This window comes from Psittacula echo, assembly GCF_963264785.1.
Source record: "Psittacula echo genome assembly, chromosome: 13".
In the NCBI taxonomy this organism is placed as follows: domain Eukaryota; kingdom Metazoa; phylum Chordata; class Aves; order Psittaciformes; family Psittacidae; genus Psittacula; species Psittacula echo.
The window spans coordinates 10,101,910-10,128,125 of NC_137749.1; the positions used below are offsets into that span (position 1 = coordinate 10,101,910).

Here is a 26,216-nt window from a genome sequence, read left to right on the forward strand (position 1 = left end):
TGGAGAAAAACAACCTTGTTTTGGAGATTTAACTTTTTTTAACTCATCGTTTCATCAGAGGTGTGAAGAAAAGAAAAATACCTCAGGAGAGCTGCTTTCACACAGACTCTCACCATCCCTGCTCACAGGAGCAACTGCGCAGGCAAGAAAAATGTGTGACTCCATGTTCATTTATTTAGTTGTGCTCAGAGTTTTACAGGTAGCGTTTTCCCTTTAGACCTTCTCAACAGAAATATAAAAAAGTTTGAAGCCATTTCCCCACTTACACACTCACCTGCAATAACCAACTGAAGTGAAAAGCAGAAACATCTTTAGTTAAAAGAAAGAGCAGTGAGATTGTGAAGGTTTCTCCCAGTCTAGAGCTGGGCTTCCTGCTAAGGCATAGACCTATTAGTTTGTAACTTAAAAAACTCCAGTCCCCAGAGTCCTGTAACTCCCATCTACTCAACAGAAAACAACTCTTCTCTAGCAGTGACAGGGACATTCCTGGTAGCTGACACTGTGCAGGGGAAACACTTCCTGCAGCTTGAATGAGCTTATTCAGAAACTCTGGGTACCCAGTTCATGGGTTGAAGAGGAGAAAGGGAGCAAACTCTTCAAGGCGAAACAGTCTTTTGAAGTAAGTACTGCACGCCCTGACATGACATGCCTGTCTTAGCAGACTGCTGTGGCATGAGGCACTTCAGTCACGGCTGTAGAGAACTCTCCCAGCTCTGTCAATAGAACCACAGGTAAATTTGTTCTTTCCTGTGAGAAGTCCCTGAGTTGCAGACCTAAAGGATCTTCCCCCCAAACACACCTCAGTGTCACTAGACCACAGAAAAAAGGAGCCGAGCCACATCAGTAGCCTGCAGGGAAGCCACCTTTCCGGGAATCAGAGGCTGCAGCCCATCCTTCGTCTGTTCTGAGAATGGCTTGCACAACCGCACCACCGCTCACCCGCGTGGTGTTGTGTTTCCTCTTCCTTAGTTCTTCTTCTATACCCTGGAATGCAGAAGCGAATGAGGACAACAGGAGAGGAGCTGCACATGTGCTGCAACCTGCATCCTCTGTGACTACTCAAATGCCTGTATCAGGTGGATCTAAAACTACATGCTGTTCCTCCTCTTCACTGGCATGCCCTGCTTTTGAGGAGGTGGAATTGGGAAGATGTGGCATTTGTGGTGCTTAGTGTGAGCTACCAATACTGTTCCTGGTCATGGAGCCTCTGATATTCATATGCAAACAGCCAAAGCTGATGGATCCTGTTTGGGAATGGGGAAAACACAGGACTTGTATAGAGCAGGCATCCTCCCCAGTGCAGGCAGGTATCTCAGCTGTTACCTTAATAAGATGCTTATTAAAGGAGGATCTTCTGCATAGTTTGATGAAGAAAACTGCCTTATGTAGGAGTGGTTTTTCTAATATGGAGGCATGGGATGAGATACATACAAAGACTTCATCAGTCTCAGGCCTCCAGGACATGTAATTCCTCAGGGTGAAGGAAGCTGCCAGCTCAGGTGAGTGGTATGCAGGGCTAGGCAGATTTTGCCATTGGCTCTCACACCAACAGTGCTGCGCAGTCACCTTTGCTGGGAAAAGATTTCCAAGTTTGTTCTTGAGTCCCTCTATGCATCCTCCTGCGCTCTGTGCCAGCACAACTGGGAGGTTGTGCAATAGGACAAGCGTTTCCTGAGGGTCACTGGATTTAGACTGCTGAATGGTTGGGGCCCTGATGTGGTTTTGTGTTTTGCAAGTTTTGTGAGCCAAACAACAACACAAAAAAATACATCCCCTCAGTTTCAGATGTAGGTCATGTTTGAATGCACCCCTTCAAACCCATGGGACTGAGATTAAAGGTACACTCTGCACAGTACTTAACCTACATCAGCTTCAGTACTGCTCACCTAGGAACATCTGGCAAAGCTTTGTGATTTTCCACAAGCATGTCTTCCCAAAACTAGGAACCCAGCCTGAACAAGTTCACACACCCCAGACCCCAGCTAGACAAACCTCCTCTATTTCCTGCTCAAGCTCCGTGATATTGGGAAACAGCTGATCATGAATTCTTGGCTCTTCCACGGCTTTCTTCACATCATAGCCAAACCAGATGGAATTGATGATTGCCTGTAAGAAGCAAAAAGCCTCAGTGTTAGTTACTTGTCTTCATAGAAGCCTGACCCTTGTAGCAACATAGGCGGAGTTATCTGAAGAATGTTCATAAGAGAACATTAAAGCCATAATTTAGTTTAAAGGCATAGTTTATGGTCCTGGATGGTTTCAGCTAACCAAAACACAGGTACAGCAAGCCATTTTATATATGCTTAGGAGGATTCCCACACAAAGAGACTATAAATTACTAAAATTAACATAGTAAAAGGATCAGATCCTCAAGCTATTGTAGCTGGATTTATGATGCTATGATTAAGCTAGTGCTGGCTGACACACACAGCAATGGCCTCAGCAAACACAGCTACAGCCTCCTGTCACTGTGCAACTGGTTTCCTTAAACCTGGTTCATCGCTACATGCTTAAATTGCAATTTGGAGCGCTGGCAAATGAAAACAGCTTTGGGATAAAGGGCTAGAAAGCTGCTTGTAGCGGTTTTTACAGAGAATTCTTTACCTGAGCCAGAAAACAAGATCCAGCCTGATGTGATGTGCACAACTGTGTGTGCTGGCACAGGAGACAGCCTTCTGCAATCATTTCTAGGCTAGCTGGGCATTTGAATGGCTGCCACAGCAGCCCACAGAGACCTTGCCTGTCAGATGGCTTGAGACCATGCCTGGCCTAAGGTCTTATTCAGCTTCTCTGTGCGACTTTCATCCAAAGTTCAGGATTTTGGAAGGGAATGGTTCTAAAGTAGCTAAAGAGACTAGTTCATGGAGATCCAGAGAACAGAAGTCAAAGCTAAACTGAAGTCAAAAATCTTCTGCAAGTGGTAAGAACAACTTGCCAAAGGAAAAGACCTGGAGTCCCTGAAGGAAGTGATTAGTAGACCCTTTGTAGCTGTGGCAGGAGTTGGAGATGGAGGTCTGGCCTACAGGAGGCCAGGCAGGAACCTCCCTTTCAAGCCCCTGGCCCACAGCAGAGCTACAGCCACGGTCATGGCATAGATGCAGACTTTAGCCCCTTACCCCAAATGCTGCCTCTCCCCCACCTTGTTTGGCCTTAGCCGTGTCACCTGTTCTCCCATATCATCACCTACCAGTGCTGTTGCTGTGGTTATTTTTGTTCCTCCAGAAGCACCAACCACCATCCTGACCCTTTTTGTTTTATCCACCAAGATGGAGGGGCACATAGAGGACATCGGCTGTTTACCTGTTGAGGTCAGAGATGCAAGAGAGGCTCAGCTTTCCACCTGCAGCTTACAAACTGCCAGCTCCTGCCCCCATGTCTGAACCCAGAGCCTCAGTATCCACCTTCCTGACTCAGCTCATGTGTCTTGTCAGCCCTTGGAGATCCCACTGTCCCCTGTACCCATCTCCTTTATGTGCCTGTGATGCAAACTCAGCCCTGGTTCTTCACACAGAGGATGAAGGTACCTTTCCTCACAGTCCTGTCCCAGCTGGGCTTGTCTGTGATGCAGCTGCCTCCAATATACTATGGCATGTTCCTTCCTGTCCTTTCATTTCCCCTGTCCCTCTCCAAAACACAGGTTAGCAGAATCCCAGCCTGCTTTAGTAACAATTATATGGGTCTGCAGGAAACAGTAGTGGAGCAGGCAGATTGCTTGGATTAGGTATGTGAACTGTAACTACCCAAAGCTGTCTTATAGCTCCCAAGGCAGCACAGGGAGAAGGCTGAGCAGTGCCATCTAACACGTTACAGCTAGCTCCTGCTGCTGCCTCCCTCTTAAATCAGTTCAAAGAGATCTTTTGTAGTTCTGAGTAATTTTGTTTGACATGTGCTGAGCTCCCAGGGAAAGGATTTCTGGCTGTTGGAAGGAGTCAGACACAAAAGTTGTTCTTAGACAGCCTCTCCTTCAGGACTGCACCGGGGGCTGGTTGTGTGCTTTTGGCAGGGATGCCAGAAGACTTTCCATCCTCTGCAGAAAGGCCCAGCTCTGTGCCTGATGGCAGACATGCTGCAGCCTACCTCGCAGACACCACAGCATTAATATGCAAGACATAGCCAAAAGTTGGAGTCAGAAAGGTAGTTTATAGTTCATACCTGGTGCTATGAAATTTGCTGGAGAAGGAGGGATTCCAAATCCATTGATTATGTAAGGTGAGCTGAAGTCATCCATCTCATCATTAAATAGGATTCCACTCACTTCGGATCGTACATCAGAGCCAAAGCTAGAGAAAACAAGTTGGTGCAAATATGTCAAAACTAGAGCAAATCCAGGAGAAGCTTCAGGTGAATTACTGCAATATCAAACCTGGAATTTGATTGGAATTACTCTCCAATCTCTCCTCTTGTAAAGGACGTTCTGTCACCTCTTGGGGGAAGGAAGCAGTTTATACCATGAGTACACAAAGAGGAAAGCCAGCCCAGAGCCCTGCTGTACAGCTCCCCTGTAAGGATCCCAAGAGGAAGAACAGCACAGCAGCTAAATACAACTATTTCCCTTTCCAGCGGGCAGAATGGCACTCCATCCAGAGGCAGCATAACTCACAGGCTGCCACAATGGGGAATCACTGAGGATTTGCTTTGATGTGTCAAGCTGGAGACATTTTCTATGGACAAAAACAACCTTCACCCCCCTTCCAAGCTTCAAGCTACACACACGGAACACAGCTCTTCCTGCCAGCACTCGAAGACAAACGCTGCACTTCCAGGCCAGCTGTATTAGCTCAAACTCCTGTCTGGGAAGTCAGAGCCAGCAGTGATACCACTGCTTATAATAAGATCCAGATGCAGTGCATGTTTTCTTGGTGGGTGAACTCCACATGAGAGAGGACACATCTTGTTCTCTGACCCAGCCACATAGGTCTCAGTGTAAAGAACTGACCTGCAAGCTCAGCAGTAGTGCCCATCAACAGTGCTACTCATCACTACCCCGACAGAGAGGTGACAGTTCAGTGATGTTTTATACCAACCACAGAACCACCACTAGAAAGATGACAAAGGCCTACATGGAAGTAATGTCCGAGCTCATACTATTGGTTGATGGTGCTGGTGGCGGACACAGCACTGCCATCATCAGCCACAATGGAGAGGTGGGATGTACCGGCATTATCTCCAGTGTAATATACTGGCTCATAGTAGTCAACTGGATGGGAAGTGTTGTCTGTGATTTTCCTTCGGAGACTATCCGCAAAGAACTCAGATGTCATGTTTCTGATCGCCTGTCAGAGAAATCCAATGCAGTTACTCAGCAGATTAAGTTTAAGAGACATGTAGTTATGAGGCTGATATCCAATACTTCAGAGCACGGAAGAGTGGCAAATCCCAGCAGTGAAGCTATAGTTTTCCAGCAGGGGCATTCCTCCTTCTTGAAAGATGGACATTGTACCAAAAATCATTTTAAGCAGTCACAAAAGCAGCTGGTACAATGCAGCCCTTTGTGTAGGGAGATAATCGGCATCTACCATTGCAGGTCTATGGAAAGCTGTCATCACTTTACATCACTGTACATCAACACTGCTGTAAGGCGTAGGCAAGCAGTGTTACACTTGCTTCAAAGGTGAGAGGAAAGGGATTGAGAGAACTAGGCCAAGGCAAGCTCTGATCGTTGCTCAGTAAAAAGCAAATTGGTATGCATCAAGCTGGGCTGGGCTCAGATCCTGCTGCTTTTGCAGAGTCACAGAAGTAAAAGCACAAAGTGTGAAGATGGGAAAAGAAGGGTTCCTGCCTCAGCCCTTCCCATATGTTGATCAATTTACTTTAGGCAGGATTGGGGTTAGAGAGCCACAGGGATGTCATCTAATAAGGCTTCAAGCACTATGAAAACAGGGAGGGTTACCCCTAAATATACTCAGATGCTCCTCATAAATTAAGGATTTTGCTTTTCCTTACATCAGGAAGGTTTCCTCCATTTATATCCCTCATACTCAGCCATGAGTCACACAGGACTTCACATTTGGATTCAGAGATATTACAGTGCCTGCAAATATCAGATGTCACAGAGCATCCCTAACCAAGTTTAGTCACCCATAAACTTTAAGCCATGCTCCAGCCAGTCTTGGTGTTGCAGAAAGAAAAGACTTTTGCCAGGTACCTCTGTAATGTTGACAAATTTGGGGTCTCCCAGTAAAGTCCTCTTGGCATAGGCAAAGCGAAAGGCCTCCACAATGCGGTGGTAAGTCAGACCTTTCTTCTCCACAGTTTTGATGCTGTCAGCAGAGAAATTATATCCTGGCAACAGAAGACAAACAACTGTGAGCAACAAAGCAAAGTACATGGTCAATGGATTGCAAATAAACCTGTGTCAAATGGTATAATCTTGAAGCCCAATCTCTCAGAGATGTAATCACTGGACTGTCCTAATCTCCACACAGAGAACACAGGAGCTCTGGTAGTTTTGAGCACTATGGGAATCACTAGCAGGCTTTTCACTTTGCAGAGATGTTTTCCAAAAAAGCCTCAAGTACAAGTTAGTTTCCACACACGCAAGTATCAGGGAAGTGCCCCAGTCACAAGCATATTTTCCCTCTCACACCTGTATTTCAAGTAGGAAGCAATTTGCAACAGAAATGTTTCTACATCTCTGATCCCTCCTGGGGTATCAGACTTCCCACCTGCCAGAGGGCTGTCAAGGGAGGCACAGCTCCCAAAATTATAAAGGTGCTGTCTTTGGAGTCCTCACAGTCCTGCTGCCTGTAAGGTACTGCTCAGGGGCACTCACCTTTCAGTATGTTGAAGATGAGGGCAAGCACAGGGCCGCTTAGAGGGGCACTAGGTGTGTAGAGGGTAAACTCCCCAAATGTGATCGCTATGGGGTCTTCTATCACTGTCGCATTGTAGTCCCGCAGGTCTTCCAATGTGACAATGCCCCCTGGAAAAGAAAAGGAAACTATAAGTGTGTCTTTATGTGATCTTTGGTAGGAAGAGAAGGCAATACTCCATCACTGTGCATCACAGCAAGGACAGGAGGGAACAGAGGCAAATCTAAAGAGTTGCAAGGTAAAAAAAGCAAAGATGGATGCACAAGAGATTAATTTATTCCTTAATAGATCCAGCTGAGGCTCAGATAGCCTAAGCTTTAAGTTGGGCTGATTTACAGCAGCCAAAAATCTGGTCATCCATCTTTTTTTTTTTTTACAAAGGACACCAGCAATGTCAGGTAACAAAGTCCTTAAGAGTCCTGTTTACAGAAGGAGGATGTAGCTTTTGGGTGCCTATGCTTTGTGCTACCCGACAAGCAGAATCACTTTTATGTTCTATTGCCTTTCTTAAGAGAAGTGGGAAGACAATAATTAACCACCACAAATGACTTATTCGTATGAGGTTCACTGAAGCTAGCCAGTGCTAGCTAGTAAGGATACGATACTACCACCATCTAGTGGTATCGAGAGGTCAAACAAGCTCAGAGTTTACAGGACCATGTTATGTTTTAGGTAGAAACTTGTTGGATTCATGCTCTGTAAACACACTATCTACATCCAGAAACACACAGGCTTGCTAGACTGTATGGTACAGAAATGCACAGCATACACTATCCATTTCTGACTGAGTTTCAAATGCATCCATTAGAGCGCTAAGAACTTCTCTTGAGTGTCCTGTTGCCACAGTTTTCAGAGGCAGCATTTCAGGCAGCGGACTTGACCCGCTTCCAAGGTTCTGCAGGTCAGTGGCTCCTCCCTGGGTACTGAGCAGCAGCAGTCAGGTTACTCATGCTGTTTTGGACAGATGTCCTGTTTCTCACCTACACTGTGGATGTCATCGATGATCTGTTTTGCCAGGCTTCCTGTGTAAAAGGCATCTGCTCCTTCTCTGGCTATAGTCTCGTATGTGTTGGCTAGTTTAGGCATCTTCATGATATCGCCCTCATGCAGAATTTTCCCTCTTTTGCAGAACACTTCGCTAACAGAGAAAGGAGATTGAGAAGATCAGATCTGGGAGACAAGTTCAACACTTATGTGTATCTGTACCAGCTGACACAGTATTTGAGTGTTCAGGCTAGAGGCTTCTTGGAGAGAACAGAAACTGTGTAAGCCATGCCCCAGGGGTCCTGACATCTTGCTCTGGAACATAAAAGTGAACAGTGGCTCCTGACCTGAGATTCCACATTGCTCAGAATTTGCTCAGTGAAGCCTAGAGGAGGGAGTGTGGACATTTTTCACCAAGCCAGGCTACCCTCCCCTAGCTGCCCAAGGGGCCAACATCTCTCTCAAGATGCCCAGGAGAGGCCACAGTCCTTGCACTCAATCAGTTCAGTTCAGAGCACAGACTATGAAGCTATGAGGCTCAAAGCTTCCAGTGAGTCCAGGAGAATGTGTTTCAATCCCAGTTTGTCAGAGCACTTTGAGGTAGACAGGTTCATCTTTAGCTCCCTGTTGTGGTTTAAGCATCCTGAACCCAGGACACTCCCTCATCACAGATCACGAATGTGCTGCTGTGGACCTGCCAGATGGAAGTACAGGAGATAGGCCCAGGCTGTACATCACAATTGGACTGGAAACCAACTTACAGCTGCCAGAGATTTTAAGGAAAAGAGGGGCTTAAGCATGATCTCTAGTAGGGCTGGACATAGACAGGAAGGGTTTGACTGTAAGAAGAAGTGGAGGAGCACTGAAAACCCTTTGTGTTCATAGTCACTGCCAGAAGTAGATGGTCAGAGGCATTGTTTGAGGAAGGGCTGGCTACAAAGTAAGACATGATCCAAATTCCCACTGCCTGACAGCAGGAGAAATGTTCAAGGAGACTGCAATTTCCCCAGCTGCAGGTAAGATTAGCTTGATATACTTACAACATGAGGAAAAGCTGAGGATTCAGAAAATACATTGCTGTCTGACAGATTTATCCCAACAAGTACTCTAGTTCCACCTTTGCTCAGACAAATGGACTTTAAAAGACCAGAATTTATCTCCCTTTAAAGGTCAGGACTGAACATTCCTGAAATTGGCCACATTATTTAGCACCACCAGGTAGCTGGAGTAACATCATCAGGCACAGTGAGTGCAGTCACTGGAGAGGAAACACGCTCCTCACAGATGCTACATTACACAAACACAGACTTTTCAGCTAGAATGCAGTTACCCCAAATTTCTCTGCAAAAAACAGCAGCTGCTCTACCTACTACAGTGAGACTGCTCTACCTACCACAGTGAGGGATTGCTCTCAATTGACTCCTCTCTTGATTTGATGGCTGCTGCAAGGCCTTTCCCAATAGGGAACCCTTCTCTTGCCAACTTGATGCTGGGCAGAAACAGGTTTTCCCATGCCAGTTTGCCATGACGTTTGTGAGCCAGTTCATACCCACGGATTTCTCCTGGCACAGCAATGGACAGTCCTCCTGGAGCAGATGAGGAATGTATTAGTGTTCCATAGCAAGAAAAGAAAGTGATTAATAGAGTACGGAGGTAGAGCAGGCTTCTATGTTAGCCCTGTTTTCAGGCAGGGATTACTTACACTACATATACTACCAGCTCATTTTATGCATACAATGCTAATGGAATTACTCTGTCTGACATAAATATTCCTACATATTCTGGACTGCACCAGACAGAGGTTGAAACACCTCTATCCTCTTCCTGTTAACTCACATTGTTGGGCCAGTTCCCCTCAGTGGGCTCTGTACCAGAGAAAAGCTGCTCAGAACACAGAAGTTATCACAGCTGCCTGCAGTTTCCAGTCCTTCGGAGGAGAACATGCTACAGTACGAGGGCACAGACATACTTCAGCCAAAAACCTTTTTGCAGCTTTGAAAGTATAACTGCAATATTTTGACTACTGCATAGCACAGTGATGCCGCAGTTTGTTTTGATCCTGTCTTTATTGGCACCTCCCTGAAGTTCAACACATTTCTCAAACCCCCTCCAAGATGCTGTTCCTCCTTGGTTACAGGAGTGACCATGAAAAGAGCTAGTTAGCATTTCTTTTGGTTTTGATTAGAAAATACTGCCCTGAAACGAATGAATTCTTCTCTGGAGCCCTTCAACCATTAATTGAAGCCACCACAAAAGGTGTTTAGGGAGGATATTGAACTGAGAAGAACTAAGATGATCCACAAAGATTTATTCAGAAAGGTGTCAAGATAGAACAGGTCATATTCAGTGCTCTGGATTCACCTGCATTCTCATAAAGTGAAAGGCAGGAAGTGCTGAGGTGAATAACTAGTTTGAAAGGCATTATTTTTAGCTTGCTTTGTCAGAACAGAGTTTGCAGACTGTGTAAATTAGAGGACATTTCTGGGTGAGAAATCCTGGAGATAGGAAAGAAGCTAATCTAAAGAAATACTCTTAATTTAAACATGTCAGTAGTAGCTAATGCTGGAGTTATTTGGTTCCCTCAAAGCAATGAAATAGCCTTTGCCATACCTTTCAGAGAAAGCTGTGTGTTGTTCCCAAACATGTCCTCCGTTGCTCTGCTTGGAGCCACCTCTCTCGCATTAATGATTTCCACTTTTCCTTTAATGACAGAGCAAGGAAGATGATGTTTAGCTCTGGACTCAATACACAGGCGTGGTCTCTGTTAAAGTCTGATCAATATGAGCCAGTTTCTTGGCAATTATTTTGAGGATAGTGTGTTCCTCCAAAGGCTGTGAGAATCAATCTTTTACCCTTATTCAGGTAGGATAAATCACCTGCTTGAGTAAAGAGTTATCAAACTGTTCCAGATGTGTATGGCCCTGTCTCTTACCTGTGCTGCTATAGATGGTAAAGAAGAGACCCCCCCCAATGCCCATGCTGTGAGCATTCATGAGTCCTACGCAGAGCATAGCTGCAATTGCAGCATCCACTGCTGATCCACCTTGCTGAAGGATGTCCCTGTGAAGCAGAAGAGAAGACATCATATGGTGACATGTTACAGTGTCTCAGCTATCTGTGAGCAGTCAATTAACCTCATCAGAGCAGCTATGACAGATTCTCTAATGCCCATTTGTCCATAGGCTCCTCAGGAAAAAGAAGTTTTGAGCTTCTATTAACTTAGAGAACAGATCCTAATGGTCCAGTTCCAGACCAGATCAGCCCTCAGAGACACATCCAGACTAGCCTGGAAACACCAAGATGTGTCAAAGTGCATGTGGGGACAAGCATCCCAGACACATTTATTACACATGAGAAATGACAACACTCAGAGGAGCCTGAAATATCAGCATTTGCATCTGGGACTAGAGGACAGATAAATGGATTTTATAAAGGAGCTCAAAAAGCATCTCTTGTTCCCATTGTTCATGAAAGATCATGGGGATCTTTGCCTGCTGTGATATCTTTGAGCAACTGCAGTTACTTTGGTGAGGAATGGTAAAAGCCCAGGTTTTATTATGGCCTCCTCTTTCCACAGGGAGTTTAGAGATGACCTGTGCTGGTCAACTGCCAGGCTTGAACCTGGACATTGGGGAAACAACAGTTTTATCTTGTGCAAGAGGTGTCAGAGCTAATGCGAGTCACAGAACAATTAGTAGATACCTTCCAATTATCGAGCACTGCCCCGCGTCTGTCGCCACAGCCGCCTTCTTGTAAGTGTGTGTGTCCCCTGAGTCAGAGGGCAGTCCAAAGAAGAGACCCAGGAACAAGATGAGCCCCAGCAGGGCTGCAGTCAGGACTCCGATCACCACATAGCACTTCTTCATCTTCCTGTGGGACGAGACAGAACTGTCAACCTTGCAGCTTCTGGGGTGCATGGGAACTAGAAAGCAGATGATCAGGCACAAGACCAGCCTTTTCATCTGCCTTCTTTCATATCCACCGTTTCCCCCTTCTACCTCCCAGCATCTGAAGTTCTGCACATGGAAGGGTGGTTTGGGAAGGAGTGGCCAGGGGAGCTGTGAGCCCAATTCTGTATTCCTTGACATTGACAACAGGGTGATGTCCTGTTTTTAAATGGACTATCAAGAGGGAAGAGGACATTCAAGATGTCCTGGTACAGTTACCTTTCAATGGTGATAGGACAACCCAGCTCTTTATGACTTTACGCTCCGATGATTTTAAATGTTCAGCGAGCTTTTAAGTTATGCTCTGCTTGGGAGAACAGGGGCCCAGTGTCAGACTGGATATTATCTAGATGCTAAATCAAGTCAGGAATACCAATCAGAGAGTCTTCACCAGATTTCCTTCTCCTGCACATGCTGCAAGGCCTTTGCCCCCTTTGTAATGTGATGGAGTTGGGCACTGCATCCTGCCCACATCCTGGATGCAGGCTGAATTTGATCTTTTCTTCCCTATTCTTAGCCACATGGTGAGTCTGTATATGACTCCTTCCCATCTTTCCAGCCCTTGAGCTATGGGCAGTGAATGGCTTCCTTCTCCCCCAAACCTCTCACAAACAGGGTCTTACAAATATCTGCTCACTCAGATTCATATCAAGACCTTTTCTATGGGCATTGCCAGTACCATTTCTATGCCCCTGCCACCACTGTGCGGAACAACTATTCTAACAACTCCAAAGATTTTATCAGCTTCCCCTTTACCCATTCCTGCCATCCTGTTTGCAAATTGATCTGCTTCAGTGAGCACCTGAAAGCTCTGAAGTGTTACCAGAAAGAAAAAGGCCCCAAACCAGCAACTTGGGCTGGTTACAGCAGGTAGGTAACCTCATACATCAAAAAACCAGCAGACTCATAGGTGAGAAGGGAAATTCAAAGAGCAGAACATAACTGATGTTAGTCATATCATTTTCAGAGGAAAAATAAATAAAGAAATTAACTTTATATAATGTGCTTCCAACACCATGTCTGTGAAGGAGTCTCTGTCCAGAAGGCTATGAATGACCACTGCGAAACACATCTTAGTCATTAGCAAGCAACCTTGGCCAAACTATTTGGCATACCCCAGTATGAGCACAGCATCCCTCCCTGTCTAGGGCCTTTGGCCAGAGCACTCTTCCAATGAGCCTGCCATTTCCAGAGGGTGATGGCCAGTGCTCACGTGTCCATGTTTCCCAGTCCTGCACACAGCTGCTCCTGGGGTGCGCAGGGTTACAGTTCATCTGTGAGTGAGCAGAAGACACTAAGGAACTCTCTGGCATGTGTATTACAGATACACACCAGGAAGATTTGAGAGCTATTGAGGGGATGGAGAGTCACTACCACCTTGTTGGGACTGACAGTTGATGAAATACATCTTGAAAAGCTACACTTTGACCCATTTCCTTTTCCATTACAAGGTTGTTCCATCAAAAAAGACCTAAATTCATCATATTGCCTTCAGGGACCGACTTCCTCCTCTGTAGAGCAGCTCTGGGTGTTCACTTTGACTACTGTACTTGTGTAATAGGCAAAATGTCCTTTACCTTTTGGAAGTATCTTGCCACGTTCAGAGACAAGCCAATCCATGGCATTGTGGGTGAAGAGTGGATCCATCAACCCTACCCTCTGTGGATGCTCAAGAGCCCAAAGTAGAGCAAACTCCAGCAGCCAGAGCAGCACCCGGTGCCTTGCAGCAGCAGCAGGATTAGGGAGCAGTGAGCATGCCAGCACTGAGGTAACTAGAGGAAACAGGCCAGGCAAACCAAAACTCTTCTCACAGGGAGGAGACCAGCAAGCACTGCCCTCTCACCCACCCCACTCCTATTATTTCAATTAGGAGGTATCTAACCAAAACCTGTATCTGTGAGTCTCATTCTGAGCACTAACGATGTCTCCAAGTAAAGCAGCTCAAACTAGGGTGTAAATCTACTGCTGTTCTGCAAACAAATGTCAACTGAGGGCAGTAAAAGGTAAATGGATGAAACTTCTTTCCAGGCTCTAGAACTTGATTTACACTCAACTACTTTTAGAAGAGACCAGTGGCATGTTAGCAGAGCAATGACTGTGCAGGGAAACAGAGAAGCCGTTATGCCCTCAACAATAGCTCGCACACAGCCTCAGAGTTTAAATGCAGTTTTGTTTGTTGGCAGAGGGAGCTCAGCTTCAGCACTGGCAGTCTCCTCCAGGCTTCACAAGAAACGCCAGGGGATCTTTTATGTACACCCCAGCCAGGCAGAAGGTACTTTGTTTCATCTGAAGGCTGCTCTATGCTGGGCTGTTCTGAAAACACAGGGTGACTCAAGCGCCTTGGTGGGTGAGTTAACTCATAGGCTCCTGGCTGGGGCTGTGCAATTCTGTGCAGCTGCCTGCCCACTGCCAGGTCAGGCAAGATATTCTGTGAGCAGGAGAGCAGAAGGGGAAACCTCAGCTGGTACCTCTGCTCTCATCTTTCACCTCCTCTCTGGATTCAGATGATGCTTGTGAGCATCTCCTAGACCCATAAGAGCTTCAAGCAGAGTGTCCAGCTGCCTGGTGAGCGCACAGACCTTGAAAAGGGCTCTTCAGCCCACTTCATAAAACTCAGGTGCAGCTCAGGCCTGCTGCAAGTCCCTCAGACATGCACTACTGGCAGCAGGAACAAGCACACAAACTGCACAAAGAAGAGATGCTGCTTGCCAGGCACTGCTCCTGTACTGCACTGTGGGACCACATTGCCCTCTGTGGCCCAACTGGGGCCAGAAAAAGTGAATGCTCTTGATAAAAGTGCATCTGTGCAATCTGTCAGATTGATCCTACTGAGGAGGAAATAAATGTACGAGCTAAAGATCTGCAGCTTTCTCTTCTTAAACAGTACAGAAGGAAAATTCAGCTGAGGATAATCCTCTCTGCCTTGACTGCCAGCTCAACTCCCTTAAGTTCCTTAACCTATTTCAGGCCTGACCCTAGAGGGAAACATCCCTTGCACAGTTCTTACTGCCTTCTTAGCTGTAGCACAGCAGAGAGCCAAAGAGGCATTTGTTTTCTATACGGCAAGTGGGAGATGGATCAGAAGCCTGCAGATATCCATTCTCTAGCACACCTTTCCATACTTCCCTATGCTCTGGGTAGGTGCACTGCAGGAATTTTGCACCAATGATCTTTTTGAGCCTCAAGTCACCACTAGAATTTATTGTTGGGTGCGGAGCAGCAGCTGCAGGCCGCCACATGAGCTGGCTCCCCAGCTATTGTCTGCTGAGGCTGGCTTTAACCTCCAAATCTCTGCCAAATCCAGCTGTCTGGAAGCTTGGCTAGCACTTCAGTCACACAGCGCTGCTTGGCAGCAGCAACAGGTCTCCAGGAAAGAAGCCTATAAAACCATTAAAAGCAATATGATTATTTCTCACCATTATAAAGTTCCAACAGCCAATCCTAGCCATGGAATTTATAATGTAGTCTGATCATCTGTCTTAATTTGTATTAGGAGAGAGGAAGGACCAGCAAATACTAGAGTTATGCTTGTATGAGCAACCCAAATGAGCTGTATTCAGATGTGTCACAACGTTCATAACCTTATTTAAACATCACACTTTTTGAATTAGAAGAATCCAGTGCAACAGGCTAGCTAGTGTTAGGCAGGAAATACAGAGTCTGACATCTCTGCCAAGAAGGCTGGGGTATGCTATGGAGATGAGGAACCTGCCATGGTCAGGGAAAGCACCAGAAGAACTGAAAGAGGAGATGAACCAACTAGAAAGCAGGGGAGAGAGAACAGCGGAATACCAGACGATAACAAGGGAGTTCATGCACTGCCTTGTTCTCGAATGAAGCACTGAAGGAAGCATCCGCTAACAACATCTAGAACTTTAACCCCAACCTTTAACCCAAGAGGTTTGTGCTTTTAACCCATCATGCAATGGCTGCATACCTCAGCACCACTCCTAATCGTTCTTTGTGTTCCCAGCCTCAACCCAGTAGCCAACACTTGGCCATTAGCTTCAAGACATTCCCCAAGCAGCACACATGCAGGCAGACAGATTCATCTACAAGGTACTGATCTTCATGGTGACTAGCAGGCATTTTTTTCCGTACCTATTTCTACCTTGTCCACATGGTGTCTTCTAGAGACTTTAAACAAATTATTAACAACCACCTCTTGTATCTAAAATATCACTCCCAATTCAAGTCTGATACAGATTTCTGTAGAAAGCTGACTCAAAGACTAAAGTACCTGGAATTCAAAAAGAGCAGATATTTTAAGTCTAGTAAATTCTAGGCTACACAATGAGACAGGAGATACATTCTTGTATTGAGCTGGAAGTTAAAATTATGAAGTTCTTGTATGTACCCATCACAAGATTTAAGTTGAAGTCTTATGCAGTCTTCATCTCCACCAGTGATAAGGGAACTTAAACAGAGTTCAACCAAGCCATAAAGAAGCTCAAAGAGGCTTCCAAATTCAGACCAAGGCACTGGTCCTGCCTGGAGCAGGGAGAAAGAGCAGTCCTTGGAGAAACTCAGTAACTCCATTTGACTCAGTTAAAAAGCCTTCCTCAGAACTAACACTCCATGTTGGTTTCTGTCCTGCTGTCCTGCACCCTGTGTGACTTGCTGCCTCCTTCTCCTCAGATGTAGGCAGTATTTTGTCCGATGTAGAGCAAACTCTGAGCTCACTGAGAGACAAGAATTTCCTCTTGAAGCAACTTTTTTCCCCTTGAAAAAACCTTTTATGTTTTCCTGCAGAAATTTTAGTGTCAAATCAAACAATTTTTATTTTAAGACACCCAGCATAAACTATGAAGTGAAAAAAGGCAGAATGGTGGAATAAAGGCAGAATGCCCCATTTCACATTGTTTTCACAGCGTTTTCTAGTTGGGGACCTTCCAGATATCCAGAACTGTCAAACTCTATCTCAAAAATGCAAGTTACTAAAATAAAGTTTTATAAACCCATTCAGAATATCACTGTTACATTCACTCCCAATTTAAAATCAAAATACTTCTTAAAATAGTTCTCTTCTCCCAACTGTTGCAAAAGATATTTTGAAATGCTCTTCTGACATTCAATTAGAATTTGTTTATTAGACTTGAGCGTATTCAGACTCGTTAGCCAGGTCCCATCAGTTCTCTTTGGCAAGCTTTCATCTGAGTGTTAAAAAAGTCACATTGTCACAAAAGTCTGTTGAATAAGATCCCACACAGCACTTCCAGGCTGAGGGGAATAGCCCAATGAAGGTAATTTCTAATTCCCCCTTACCTTTCAAACATATTTGCAAGTCCGTCTTGTCCTTTTTGTGCAGATCTCTATGTACTGATATCCTTTGAATATCCTTGCTCAAGCAGTGAACCATTTACTAGGGACAGTACATCCTTGTAGCAGTAACCACTTATCTTCCCTTGAAAGCTCTCTGAAGTGTACCATTTGATATTTGGACTGTTCTACTCACGGAGACCAACTCATTGAAACTCATTATGTTTGAATTCACAGTACGAGAGGAATGCACATGTAATCATTGACTAGGTGAAGTGTCAAGAACCCACACCTTTTAAAATGCATATTTTAGCATCCACAAAGGTTGTGTATCACCAGCAGAATCATTCTGTGTTCTTGAATTTGGTTACTACACGGTGCAAACATGAATTTTCCCACACCTCATCACTGGCTCTTAAGTTCTGAGCAAATATGTGGTCATCTTAAGTAGAAGTGCTCCCATCTCATGTACCTTCACACCCCTCTTGCCTAACCCACTGGCACATTGTGGCTCAAAAAGAGATGGATTTCAAGCGTGTCTGTACCTTGCAGCTTAAACCCAGACAGATGGAGCTGTGATGATGTTTGGTAGGAATAATCTCTCTGCCAAATGTAAGCCACTGCTTGCAATGCAAGGGCACCTTACCAGCTCAGATACCTGTTCTTCAGTAATCACAACTACACACTGCTTTAACTTGTCATTGGGTTTAGTTCAGATTAACACTCCTGTCATCTAGCTGCAAAGAGAAGATGCAATGCCTGTTCTGCTACCCTGCTCCCATAGCAGCACCCTCTGGCAGGATGGATGGCAGAGCAGGAAGGTAGGGATGAAGAAACCTGCCCTCCATCACTTATCCTCATTGAGACTTTTAAGCAACAATCCTACATACCTGTTTGTGCCATATCTGGAAGCATGGTTGCAGCTCAAAGGTTGCAGCTCACCTGCCATAGAACAGTGTAGCATAAACCCCAGTAGCAACCCAGACTCAAGGTAATGAGCTGCACAAACTGTCTTTGTACTCTAACACCTTGGCAACTAAAGCTGAATGCCCATCCAGAATGCAGCACGGGCAAACCACAGCTTTCCTGAACCTTGGGCACAGCAAGGGTTCAAGCCCACATGCCTTGTGGCCAGGTGGCTGTCCTGTAAACACAGAATGAAGCAAAGTCTGCCTGGATGCCAGTCAACACTGCCTGATGCTATCTTTTGACTACTAGGATTAGTCAACTGGTTAATGTCTCAATTCCAAATATGTTCAGTCTCTCTGCCCCACTCCAACCTTTGATACACCAGATCTTTACTTACTTCAGAAGGATGGTACCTGTACTACAATGACTCATTAACAAAGTTCGGCCTAGCTTCAAAAGTAAAAGTATTTGAGAACATGTTTTCCCTGCTTCAAAATACACATCTTCTTAATAGCAACAAAATGAGTTCTCTTTGTCGTTTACATTTGGTAAAATAGTACTATAAAACAAGAGCATTACAGCCTTAAGATATTTGGAAGGGATTTAGCATGTGCACATCTTTCAAATACCCCTTTCAACTTTAGAATTATAAAACTATGTCCCTGAAGTAGACCTAGGTCAGAAGAGTGCTTCCTGTCAGCACATTTGCATCAGAGGGTGCAAGGTGACATGAAAAGGCTGCTAGCTGTAAGAGATCCCTGTTCTAAATCATAATTATCCAACTGTTATTCTTCATCCCAATTGCTGAAAGGCAAGTTTTAGAACAGTAAGCCAACAAAATGAAGCAAATTCCTATGTCCTTCAAGGGCAAAGCAGTCTCATCTGTGCATATTCTTATCAGCACAGAGCTGGAGTAACTTGGATGCTCCTCAGCAAGTTACTCTTTCACTTATGTATGAGTAGAGTTGAGGATAGGGTCAGAGGAAGTTACGAAACCTAAAGTTAGTGTTTCTGGTTCTGATAGATAAATAGCTTGCTACATACAGGTTGTGCTATGCACAACTACCTCATTTCAGTTTACATGGTCTTTGAGAACTGACAAGTATCTCTGAGTAGGCATTAATACAATAGATAAACCTGTTATAACTCAGCCTTGCACATTTCAAGAAGCAAAGCCACATCTCAGAGTAACACCATGTTTAATGCAGCTACATGGCTGCCTTGCTAATCTCAACATAGGAGTACAGAACCCATTACAAAAAGAGAGAAAAAGTATCTCCTGCAGGGCTTGCCACCTCTTTCCACTTGTGATGCTCATGGCATGGTCAGCTTTAAATTATCCAAAAATTAGCATGTGCTACTACACTGAAACATGAACAGAGTGAAATCTCCATTTGTTTCTTCTGAAGGAATGCATCTGTCAGCATCTGAAGCAATGCCTTCACAGCTCTAGTAATAGAACTTGCAGATACTGAAAACCACCAGGCAACCAGAAGGCACTTCTGGGTAATATTCCTTTTTGCTTCTTCCCTCACCCCCATGGTTTTTTTCCATGGGAATTTCATGAAGCAACATCAGCAACAACTCGCACAACACAGATCACACAATCACATCTACTGTTAAGATTCCTCTTATGGCAGGACATGCAATCCAATCCTCCATTTCCTGATGTTTTAACTAATGCCTTATTGGAACAGAAGCTGTTACAAGATGCCCTAATTTTGCAGGTTAGCTAATTTTCCATGAGGAAGTCTTTCCCCTCTAATACAGCAATGTTGCATTCCAATACTACCTGAACAGAAGCATCAAATAGTATCTTGAGTGTCCAGTAACACAGAGATGTAAATAAGCCTGCAAAGCTTCTTCCTACTAAATAACAGTTGCCTTTCTGATCCCTTGCTCCACTCTTCCACCTTTAGGGCCCCCAGTGGAAGTCAAGTACCACCTATGTGGGTAGCAGGCAGTCCTAATTTAAGCTGAACACCACATAAAAACCACTAATGCAAAAAAGATCACTGCTGAAAAAGCCCTGGAAAACAAGTGACTAGGGGAGACTCTGAAGAGAAAAGGTACTATAGGAACTGGAAAAGTTGCCTAGTGTGTAGTAGGTCAAATTGACTAAGAGCATGGGCACAACAGCTGACTTTCAAAGCTGAAACTAAATAAGCAGATGTTGGTTCAGAACCAAAGCACCTCCTTCCCCTCCAATGAGAGTTGCTTCCACTACAACACAGCTGCTCAAAGAGGAGGAACCCACTAAACCCACATACCCTCATTTTATGAAGTCTGGTTTCTGATAATAATCTGTAGGTGCAAAGGTAAGCAATGAAGAGATAATTGGAAAATGGGGAGATTTATTACCCTTTCTTGCCAGCCACATAGCCCAGTTCTGGTTACATTCTTCTACGCACATAGGTAGCTGAAGTAGTGTCACTGGAACTTCCAGTGTGACAGCTCACAAGGCTCCTTGATGGCTATTGATTGCTGTGCAGAAGGAGCAGCGATTCACTTTTGATTGAGAAAACTGGGATGTGCTTAATAGGAGAAAGTTTTGATAAAGCCTTTTGAGGTTGTACTTTTCTGACATCAAGGATTTGTGCCACTGGCATATTAATAAAATTGTTATGATCCCAATGGGTTCTGATTCTTGTAAAGTTACTATAATCCTAATGATATTCCAGATGTAGAAAAGAGATAAATCTAAAGGAGATGATGATTAGACAGTGGTATAAGATCTTCAAATGGATTACGACTGATACATAGATTATACAGCTTAGGTGACAAGAAGGGTCAGCACATTGCCTGAGCTGTCCTAGAAAGGATATTTCTACATCTTGTGTGATCTTGTTCTGCCAGACAGAGGATGTATGTATGAAAGAAGTAACAGCTTAGTAGTGGCATTCTGTTTTGTAAGAGCACTTTCTTGATTTTGATAAAAAAGGATGTTAACCCTTGTTTCCTATTTTCTGTTTAAATGACTGGCTGTAATAACTCGGTATGCCAAAGTGAGCATAACGTCAGTAACAAGGACAAATTTATTAAGCCTTATCTAATTTCAAGTCTTATCTGACAATAAATGCAGATCTTCCGCTCATCCCTTCCAGAAAAGGGCGTCTGTCCTCTGTTCAAAGTTTGTCTTATGACTTTTCCTCAATTTATTTTCCTTCTGCTACTTAGACTCAGTCTTTACACATAAATTTTATGTGTATTTGTGTCAAGCTCCAAAGTTTCCAAAGCCTACACCAACCTGTGCTGTTTATTTATCAGCTTCATGAAGCCCTTTCATCTTTGCAAACCCTTTCTGCCAGGCCATCAAGGACTTGCAGCTAAAAGACCTGCCTTTCCCACAACAGCCAACAATCAGCAACACAATCCCAAACAGCTTCCCCTCAAACTCAACATCCTGGCATAAAAGGGAGGAGAGGGCTACTGAAGAAAGGGAGGGGAAGGAAGAGAGAATAATGTGGGGTAAAGAAGAAAACCTAAACTGGTAGAAGGGAAAAACAGGAAAGGAGAATGAAGGAGGCATGTAGGAGGACAAAAAAGTCGTAAGGAAAGGAAGAAGCAACAAACAATGCCCGTTCTCAAGGTTAGATGTTTTCTTCAGTTTAGCCTGACTGCTGCAGTTGGATCTATCCTTCACATACACGCTGAAGCTCTCAGATTACAGATAAAGTCTGGACTTTCTTAGTGCTCTGCAGAAGGGTTTACTTAATGTTATTGTCATAGCAGGCAACTATTTATTTCATAGACTGTAGAGCATCTGGACAGCAAACAAACAAAAAACCTAGATTCCAAAATAATTAATGAACTCGAGCCTGTATTCACTGAAAAGGAATCAAGCAGACTTCAGCAGAACTTGGAAAAGAGCTGAGTTTCCAACTGAAAAAAGTGGAGCTACCTGCTTAAATTCACCTTCTTTTGCTAAATCAAGGCTCTACAGATTGAGGAGTCTTTTAACTGCCATGGAGCTGGTTTGAATAACTTTGCTTATCCTGGAGTAGCCATGGTCTGACTCCTGCTTGTCATAGACTTCTAGATCAGGAAATGTAGCCCAAGGACTGGGACCTTGTGTTGGATTAGAGAGAAGAGCCCTGGTCCTAGGAGGCAAGCCTTTGACGTATTAGAAGGGCATCAGCACAAACAAAATAGCTATATAGGGACTGAGTGGATTTTTAGTGAGGGATGTGTACCTCTTCCACTAGAGAGGTAACCAGAGCTGTTGGATTCAGCTTCGGTAACTGGCATGAGATGGAGATACCACAGCACAAGAAACAGCCAAGAGCAGGACCAGGTCTTTGGTTTCCAAGCACAAGTAGAAAAGGGCCATTCTTTTTGTTCTGGTAATGAGCATACAGCCTTCTGGATGATGTTCTGGTCCTCCATGTGTCTAAATATTCATTTTCCTGGACAGAATCTGCTCCTTCTCACACAAATACAGTTGCCCTTGATAGCTCCTTACAACAGGAATTTCTTTACAAATAATTAAATGTGACCTGCTTGGTTTAGTTCAGGACATTTCTTTCTGTTTCACAGGCCAGTTTCCCCATACTCAACTAATCCCTGACATGTGCCCTCCTGAGTGCTGTCCCTGCTCTGCATCAGGAGCTCTGTTCTCTCCCACAGTATTGCCCTTCCACTCTACTTCTCAAAGACACCCCCAGCATCATCCCATTGTCCTGGCAGCTTTTCTGGCTCTGCACCTGCTTCCTGGCCTTCCACTTTGCTGGCGGGTAAGAAAGAAACCTGCCAGCGCTTGATCTCCAGTCCCAATAGGGTTTGCATTTTCTAGGTTACATTCCAAAGCACAGAATGATTGAAAAGAGGAGCTATGCAAGACCTGTGGATTTCAGCCCAGAAACTAGCTTTCTCTGAAAAGGACTATTTTTCAACAGGACATTGACTTAAGTAAGAATTTTTCATCTTTAAGAAACTAGGAAATCTGCCTTTCAGTGTTTGTATAGCTCTGACCTCTGTAGCAGTTTGAGAGTCTTTCCTCTGTCAGATAAGCACTTATCTTAATCACGCTGTACTAAATATAAAACCAGGGTCAAATCGTGACTCAGCCTTATGACCCTACATACCAACTTTTCATAGACCTTTTCAACCCAATAAGCAGTGAAGACCACCATCAAGTAGGGTGGTAGATAAGATACCTTGCAAAGGGTTGGATGGGCCATGAAGAGGTGAAATATCTTGCCCACTGACCTGAACAAGATCCCTGGTTACTAGACTCCCAGCTCCTTTCGCTGATCTCAGCCTCTGTCAGAAAACTGAATTCCTCTGGAAACAATCAGTTAATGTACTGCTGATCCTATCAAGTCGCAGTGTTAAGCAACAACCCTAGGGGGTGTTCAGATTGCCTGGACAGAGACTCTGCTGCCCGTGACCTGGCCTTCATTAACTGAGAGAATCCAAAGTCAACACAGTAGATCAAAACCTGGCAATCCCTATAAAAGAGAAACACTTGGTCTTCAAACCTAAGCCTGAAGGCTTGTGAAAGAAAGGTACGCTTTAATAACTATGATTAAAGAGCTAGAAAGGCATGCAATAAAGTGAAAGAAACAACTCTTCAACTTCACACCCCAAAATAAGGAAATGGTAAGATAAAATCATGCTGTTTACTCACTACTTTAAAAGCTCCGTTCTCCCTGCATGCAGTTCACCTTCAGCTAGTGACACCAAAAGGCTTCTGCCTTGCTCTCTTCCCCTTACTCTTCAATGGTTCCCGGAAGCAGGGATTTCAAAAGCAAGATCGGTCATACAGTGCTGAGTGGCAGCAAGTCTTTATATATGGGAGTGGTAAGAGAGGGTGATATATCTTTGAGCAGTAAAGGCATGCCACCCTTCCCCCTCCCTGTCCCTGAAGAATTGCTGGCTCACAGGGCAAGCTGAGAACAGAATGGACAGACACTTTCCGTGCCGCACTTTCTCATGGGATAGGGAACAGCATAGAGGGTGGAGATCAAGGAAAGACCAGAATTGAAGAGAGACAATACTTTGATGTTAGATACTCCCAGGAGTGAATTTGTTCTGGCAAAGTTGTTTCTTTTCTCTTCTTCACGTATCAAACAATAACTCTGCTGTTGCTGGTTTTGCCTGTGGCACAAGGCCGGACAGCAAATGTTACAGCAGTGTTGCCCCCACACTCACCCGGTCAGGGAAAAGCCCACTCTTTGCACTCTTCAAAGTTAGCTGATGCTGGAACACTGCCCTGCTCCATGGCCATACAGCCTGGGAGCTCTGTGAAGGAGAAAGAATGTGTATTCCATAAAAGGTGGTGTCCTGGACACTGACCTGGGCAGCTCAAGAGGCATATCCTGTCCTTCTCCATCAGAGGAAGTCTTGTAGCCTGTGAATGGAGTGGAAATCTCTCAAGGATGTACCATGGCTCTCCAAAGGGAAAATTATTCCCTTTCAGCTTCCTCCATTATAGTTTTGTTGATCTTTCACTGAAGGGTTTGACCATGAAAAACTACGTCATGAATTAGGACAAGGTTTGCCTGATTCAGAGCTATAAATTACTGATTGTCTCTGGGATAGCTGTATAAAGGAGATGCCAAGGCTAACAGAAGATATCCATGTGTTCTCAGCTGAGGCAACTGGAAAAGAAAGAAGCCAGCCCAGGCTTTCACATAGTGGAATTCATAGAGGATCATGCAGATCATGGGATTCATGCAGGATCATGCAAGAGCAGCCAAATAAATGTCACCAGCTCACAGAATTGAAATCCTTCACCAGCAGGAACTTCCATGGCTAGTTCTTAGGTTGGGGTGGGGAAGGGAGATGTGGCAATGACTCTTGCAAACACAGCTGCCTGTGCAATGCATAGTGAACTGGACTGGAGAACCATCTTACTTTTGCCCCTTCCCATGTTATTTTTCAGCCAGAGATCTCCCCTGTCCTCTTCACATTACATTGTGCCAGCTTAGAGTAAGTGAGCTATCTAAAATACTGCAAGGAGTGTTCCTGTATACCAAATCATGGTCCAAATCTCCTTAAGGAATGGGTCTGCTTTGAAAGCGTGAAGGTACTCAAAAGCAGATACATATGTGAGTTAGACCCCCTTCTAACTGCTGGAAGGCTGCATAAAAGATTTTTTTTCCAGATCTAGGACAAACTAGTTTTTTCTTACATACATAAAATTTGTTGACTATATTTGCATTCCCCTGCAAATTACATAAACATGATCTCCCTCTTGTTCTGTTGCTTTGGAAGAGGGCTGGCTGTGGAGTTGTTGGGATTAAACCAGAAACAACTGAATTGCTGTGATATTGTTATCCAAAGAAGAAATCTGCACCCTTGGCAGGCATGGTGCAGTACAACCACAGCTGCACCAAACCACTCCAGCCCATTTGCTCAAGGTGCAGCATGTCCTGCACAGGATAGTTTGGAGACAGCCTGAACATACTATGCGGGTGGCAAAGCGAGCTCTAACCAAGTTGTAAGCACAAAGAGGAAGAAAAGTCATAATAGGTGCCTTCCCCTATTTCTCCACTGATACTCATGATATAAGAGGGAAACACACAAGGGAGGCTGTGTAAAGTTGCCAACCATCACCACAAGAATTTTTACTAACTTAAGAACATTTTGAAGTTACTAACAGGGCTAGGGAATCTTACAGGCCAACATGACAAAAACATTCATGTCCCCACTTTAGAGAGATGGCAACAAACAGTCTTCCACAGGGGTAAGAGCATGTCAGTGTTGACGCTGGAATAAGGAATCTTCCCCCCAGATTCTTTTAATGATGTTGCTAGACATCACCTCTCTTCCCTATCATGTGTCTGATATATTTAATAAATCCCGACACAGTTGGAAGTGACAAGTGCAGAGGCTGACAATGATCTAACTCCACAGCGCCTGCAGCAGCGTGGGCTGTTGTTTTCACATATTCTCACTGCTTTGGTTTTTCCCTCACTGTAAACAGGAAATGAATAAAACATGAAGGTAACTCTGTCTCCTTGTAAAAAATGACAGCAGATTAGATTGCAGGAGAGGAGCTGGAGAGATGTTCAAAGTGTTTGCCCTTTAATGGAAAACGTGTGGATTATTATAGAAAGTTGTTGTGTGACTAATTGCTGTTAAAGTCTAACCAAAGCAAGAGGTCCCTGAAAACAGAGGAACAAGGGCTTCATCCGGGAAGAGCCAAGGTCCATTATACAGACCTTCACAAATCTTTTTTCCATTCTGCCTAAGAATCAGTGGGATTCAAAGGAGCGAGGCTCAGAAGGACATGAACGAACACTGACCCGAGGCTCAGCCCCACAGAGATCTGTGTGTGCAGCCCACCCAAACTTCACCT

General features: G+C 44.5%; 1 protein-coding gene across 1 annotated transcript; it reads right to left on the bottom strand.

Moving 5' to 3' along the window:
- Window positions 1-840: 840 nt before the first annotated feature.
- GGT1 (gamma-glutamyltransferase 1) lies at window positions 841-11,662 on the bottom strand (the record flags this gene model as incomplete). Its single annotated transcript, XM_080628828.1, has 12 exons — window positions 841-984; window positions 1,993-2,106; window positions 3,188-3,300; window positions 4,153-4,280; window positions 5,086-5,273; window positions 6,146-6,282; window positions 6,773-6,922; window positions 7,793-7,950; window positions 9,190-9,382; window positions 10,407-10,496; window positions 10,729-10,856; window positions 11,499-11,662. The coding sequence occupies 12 exons, from the start codon at window positions 11,660-11,662 to the stop codon at window positions 841-843; spliced, it is 1,707 nt and encodes a 568-aa protein (XP_080484954.1).
- Window positions 11,663-26,216: the final 14,554 nt, after the last annotated feature.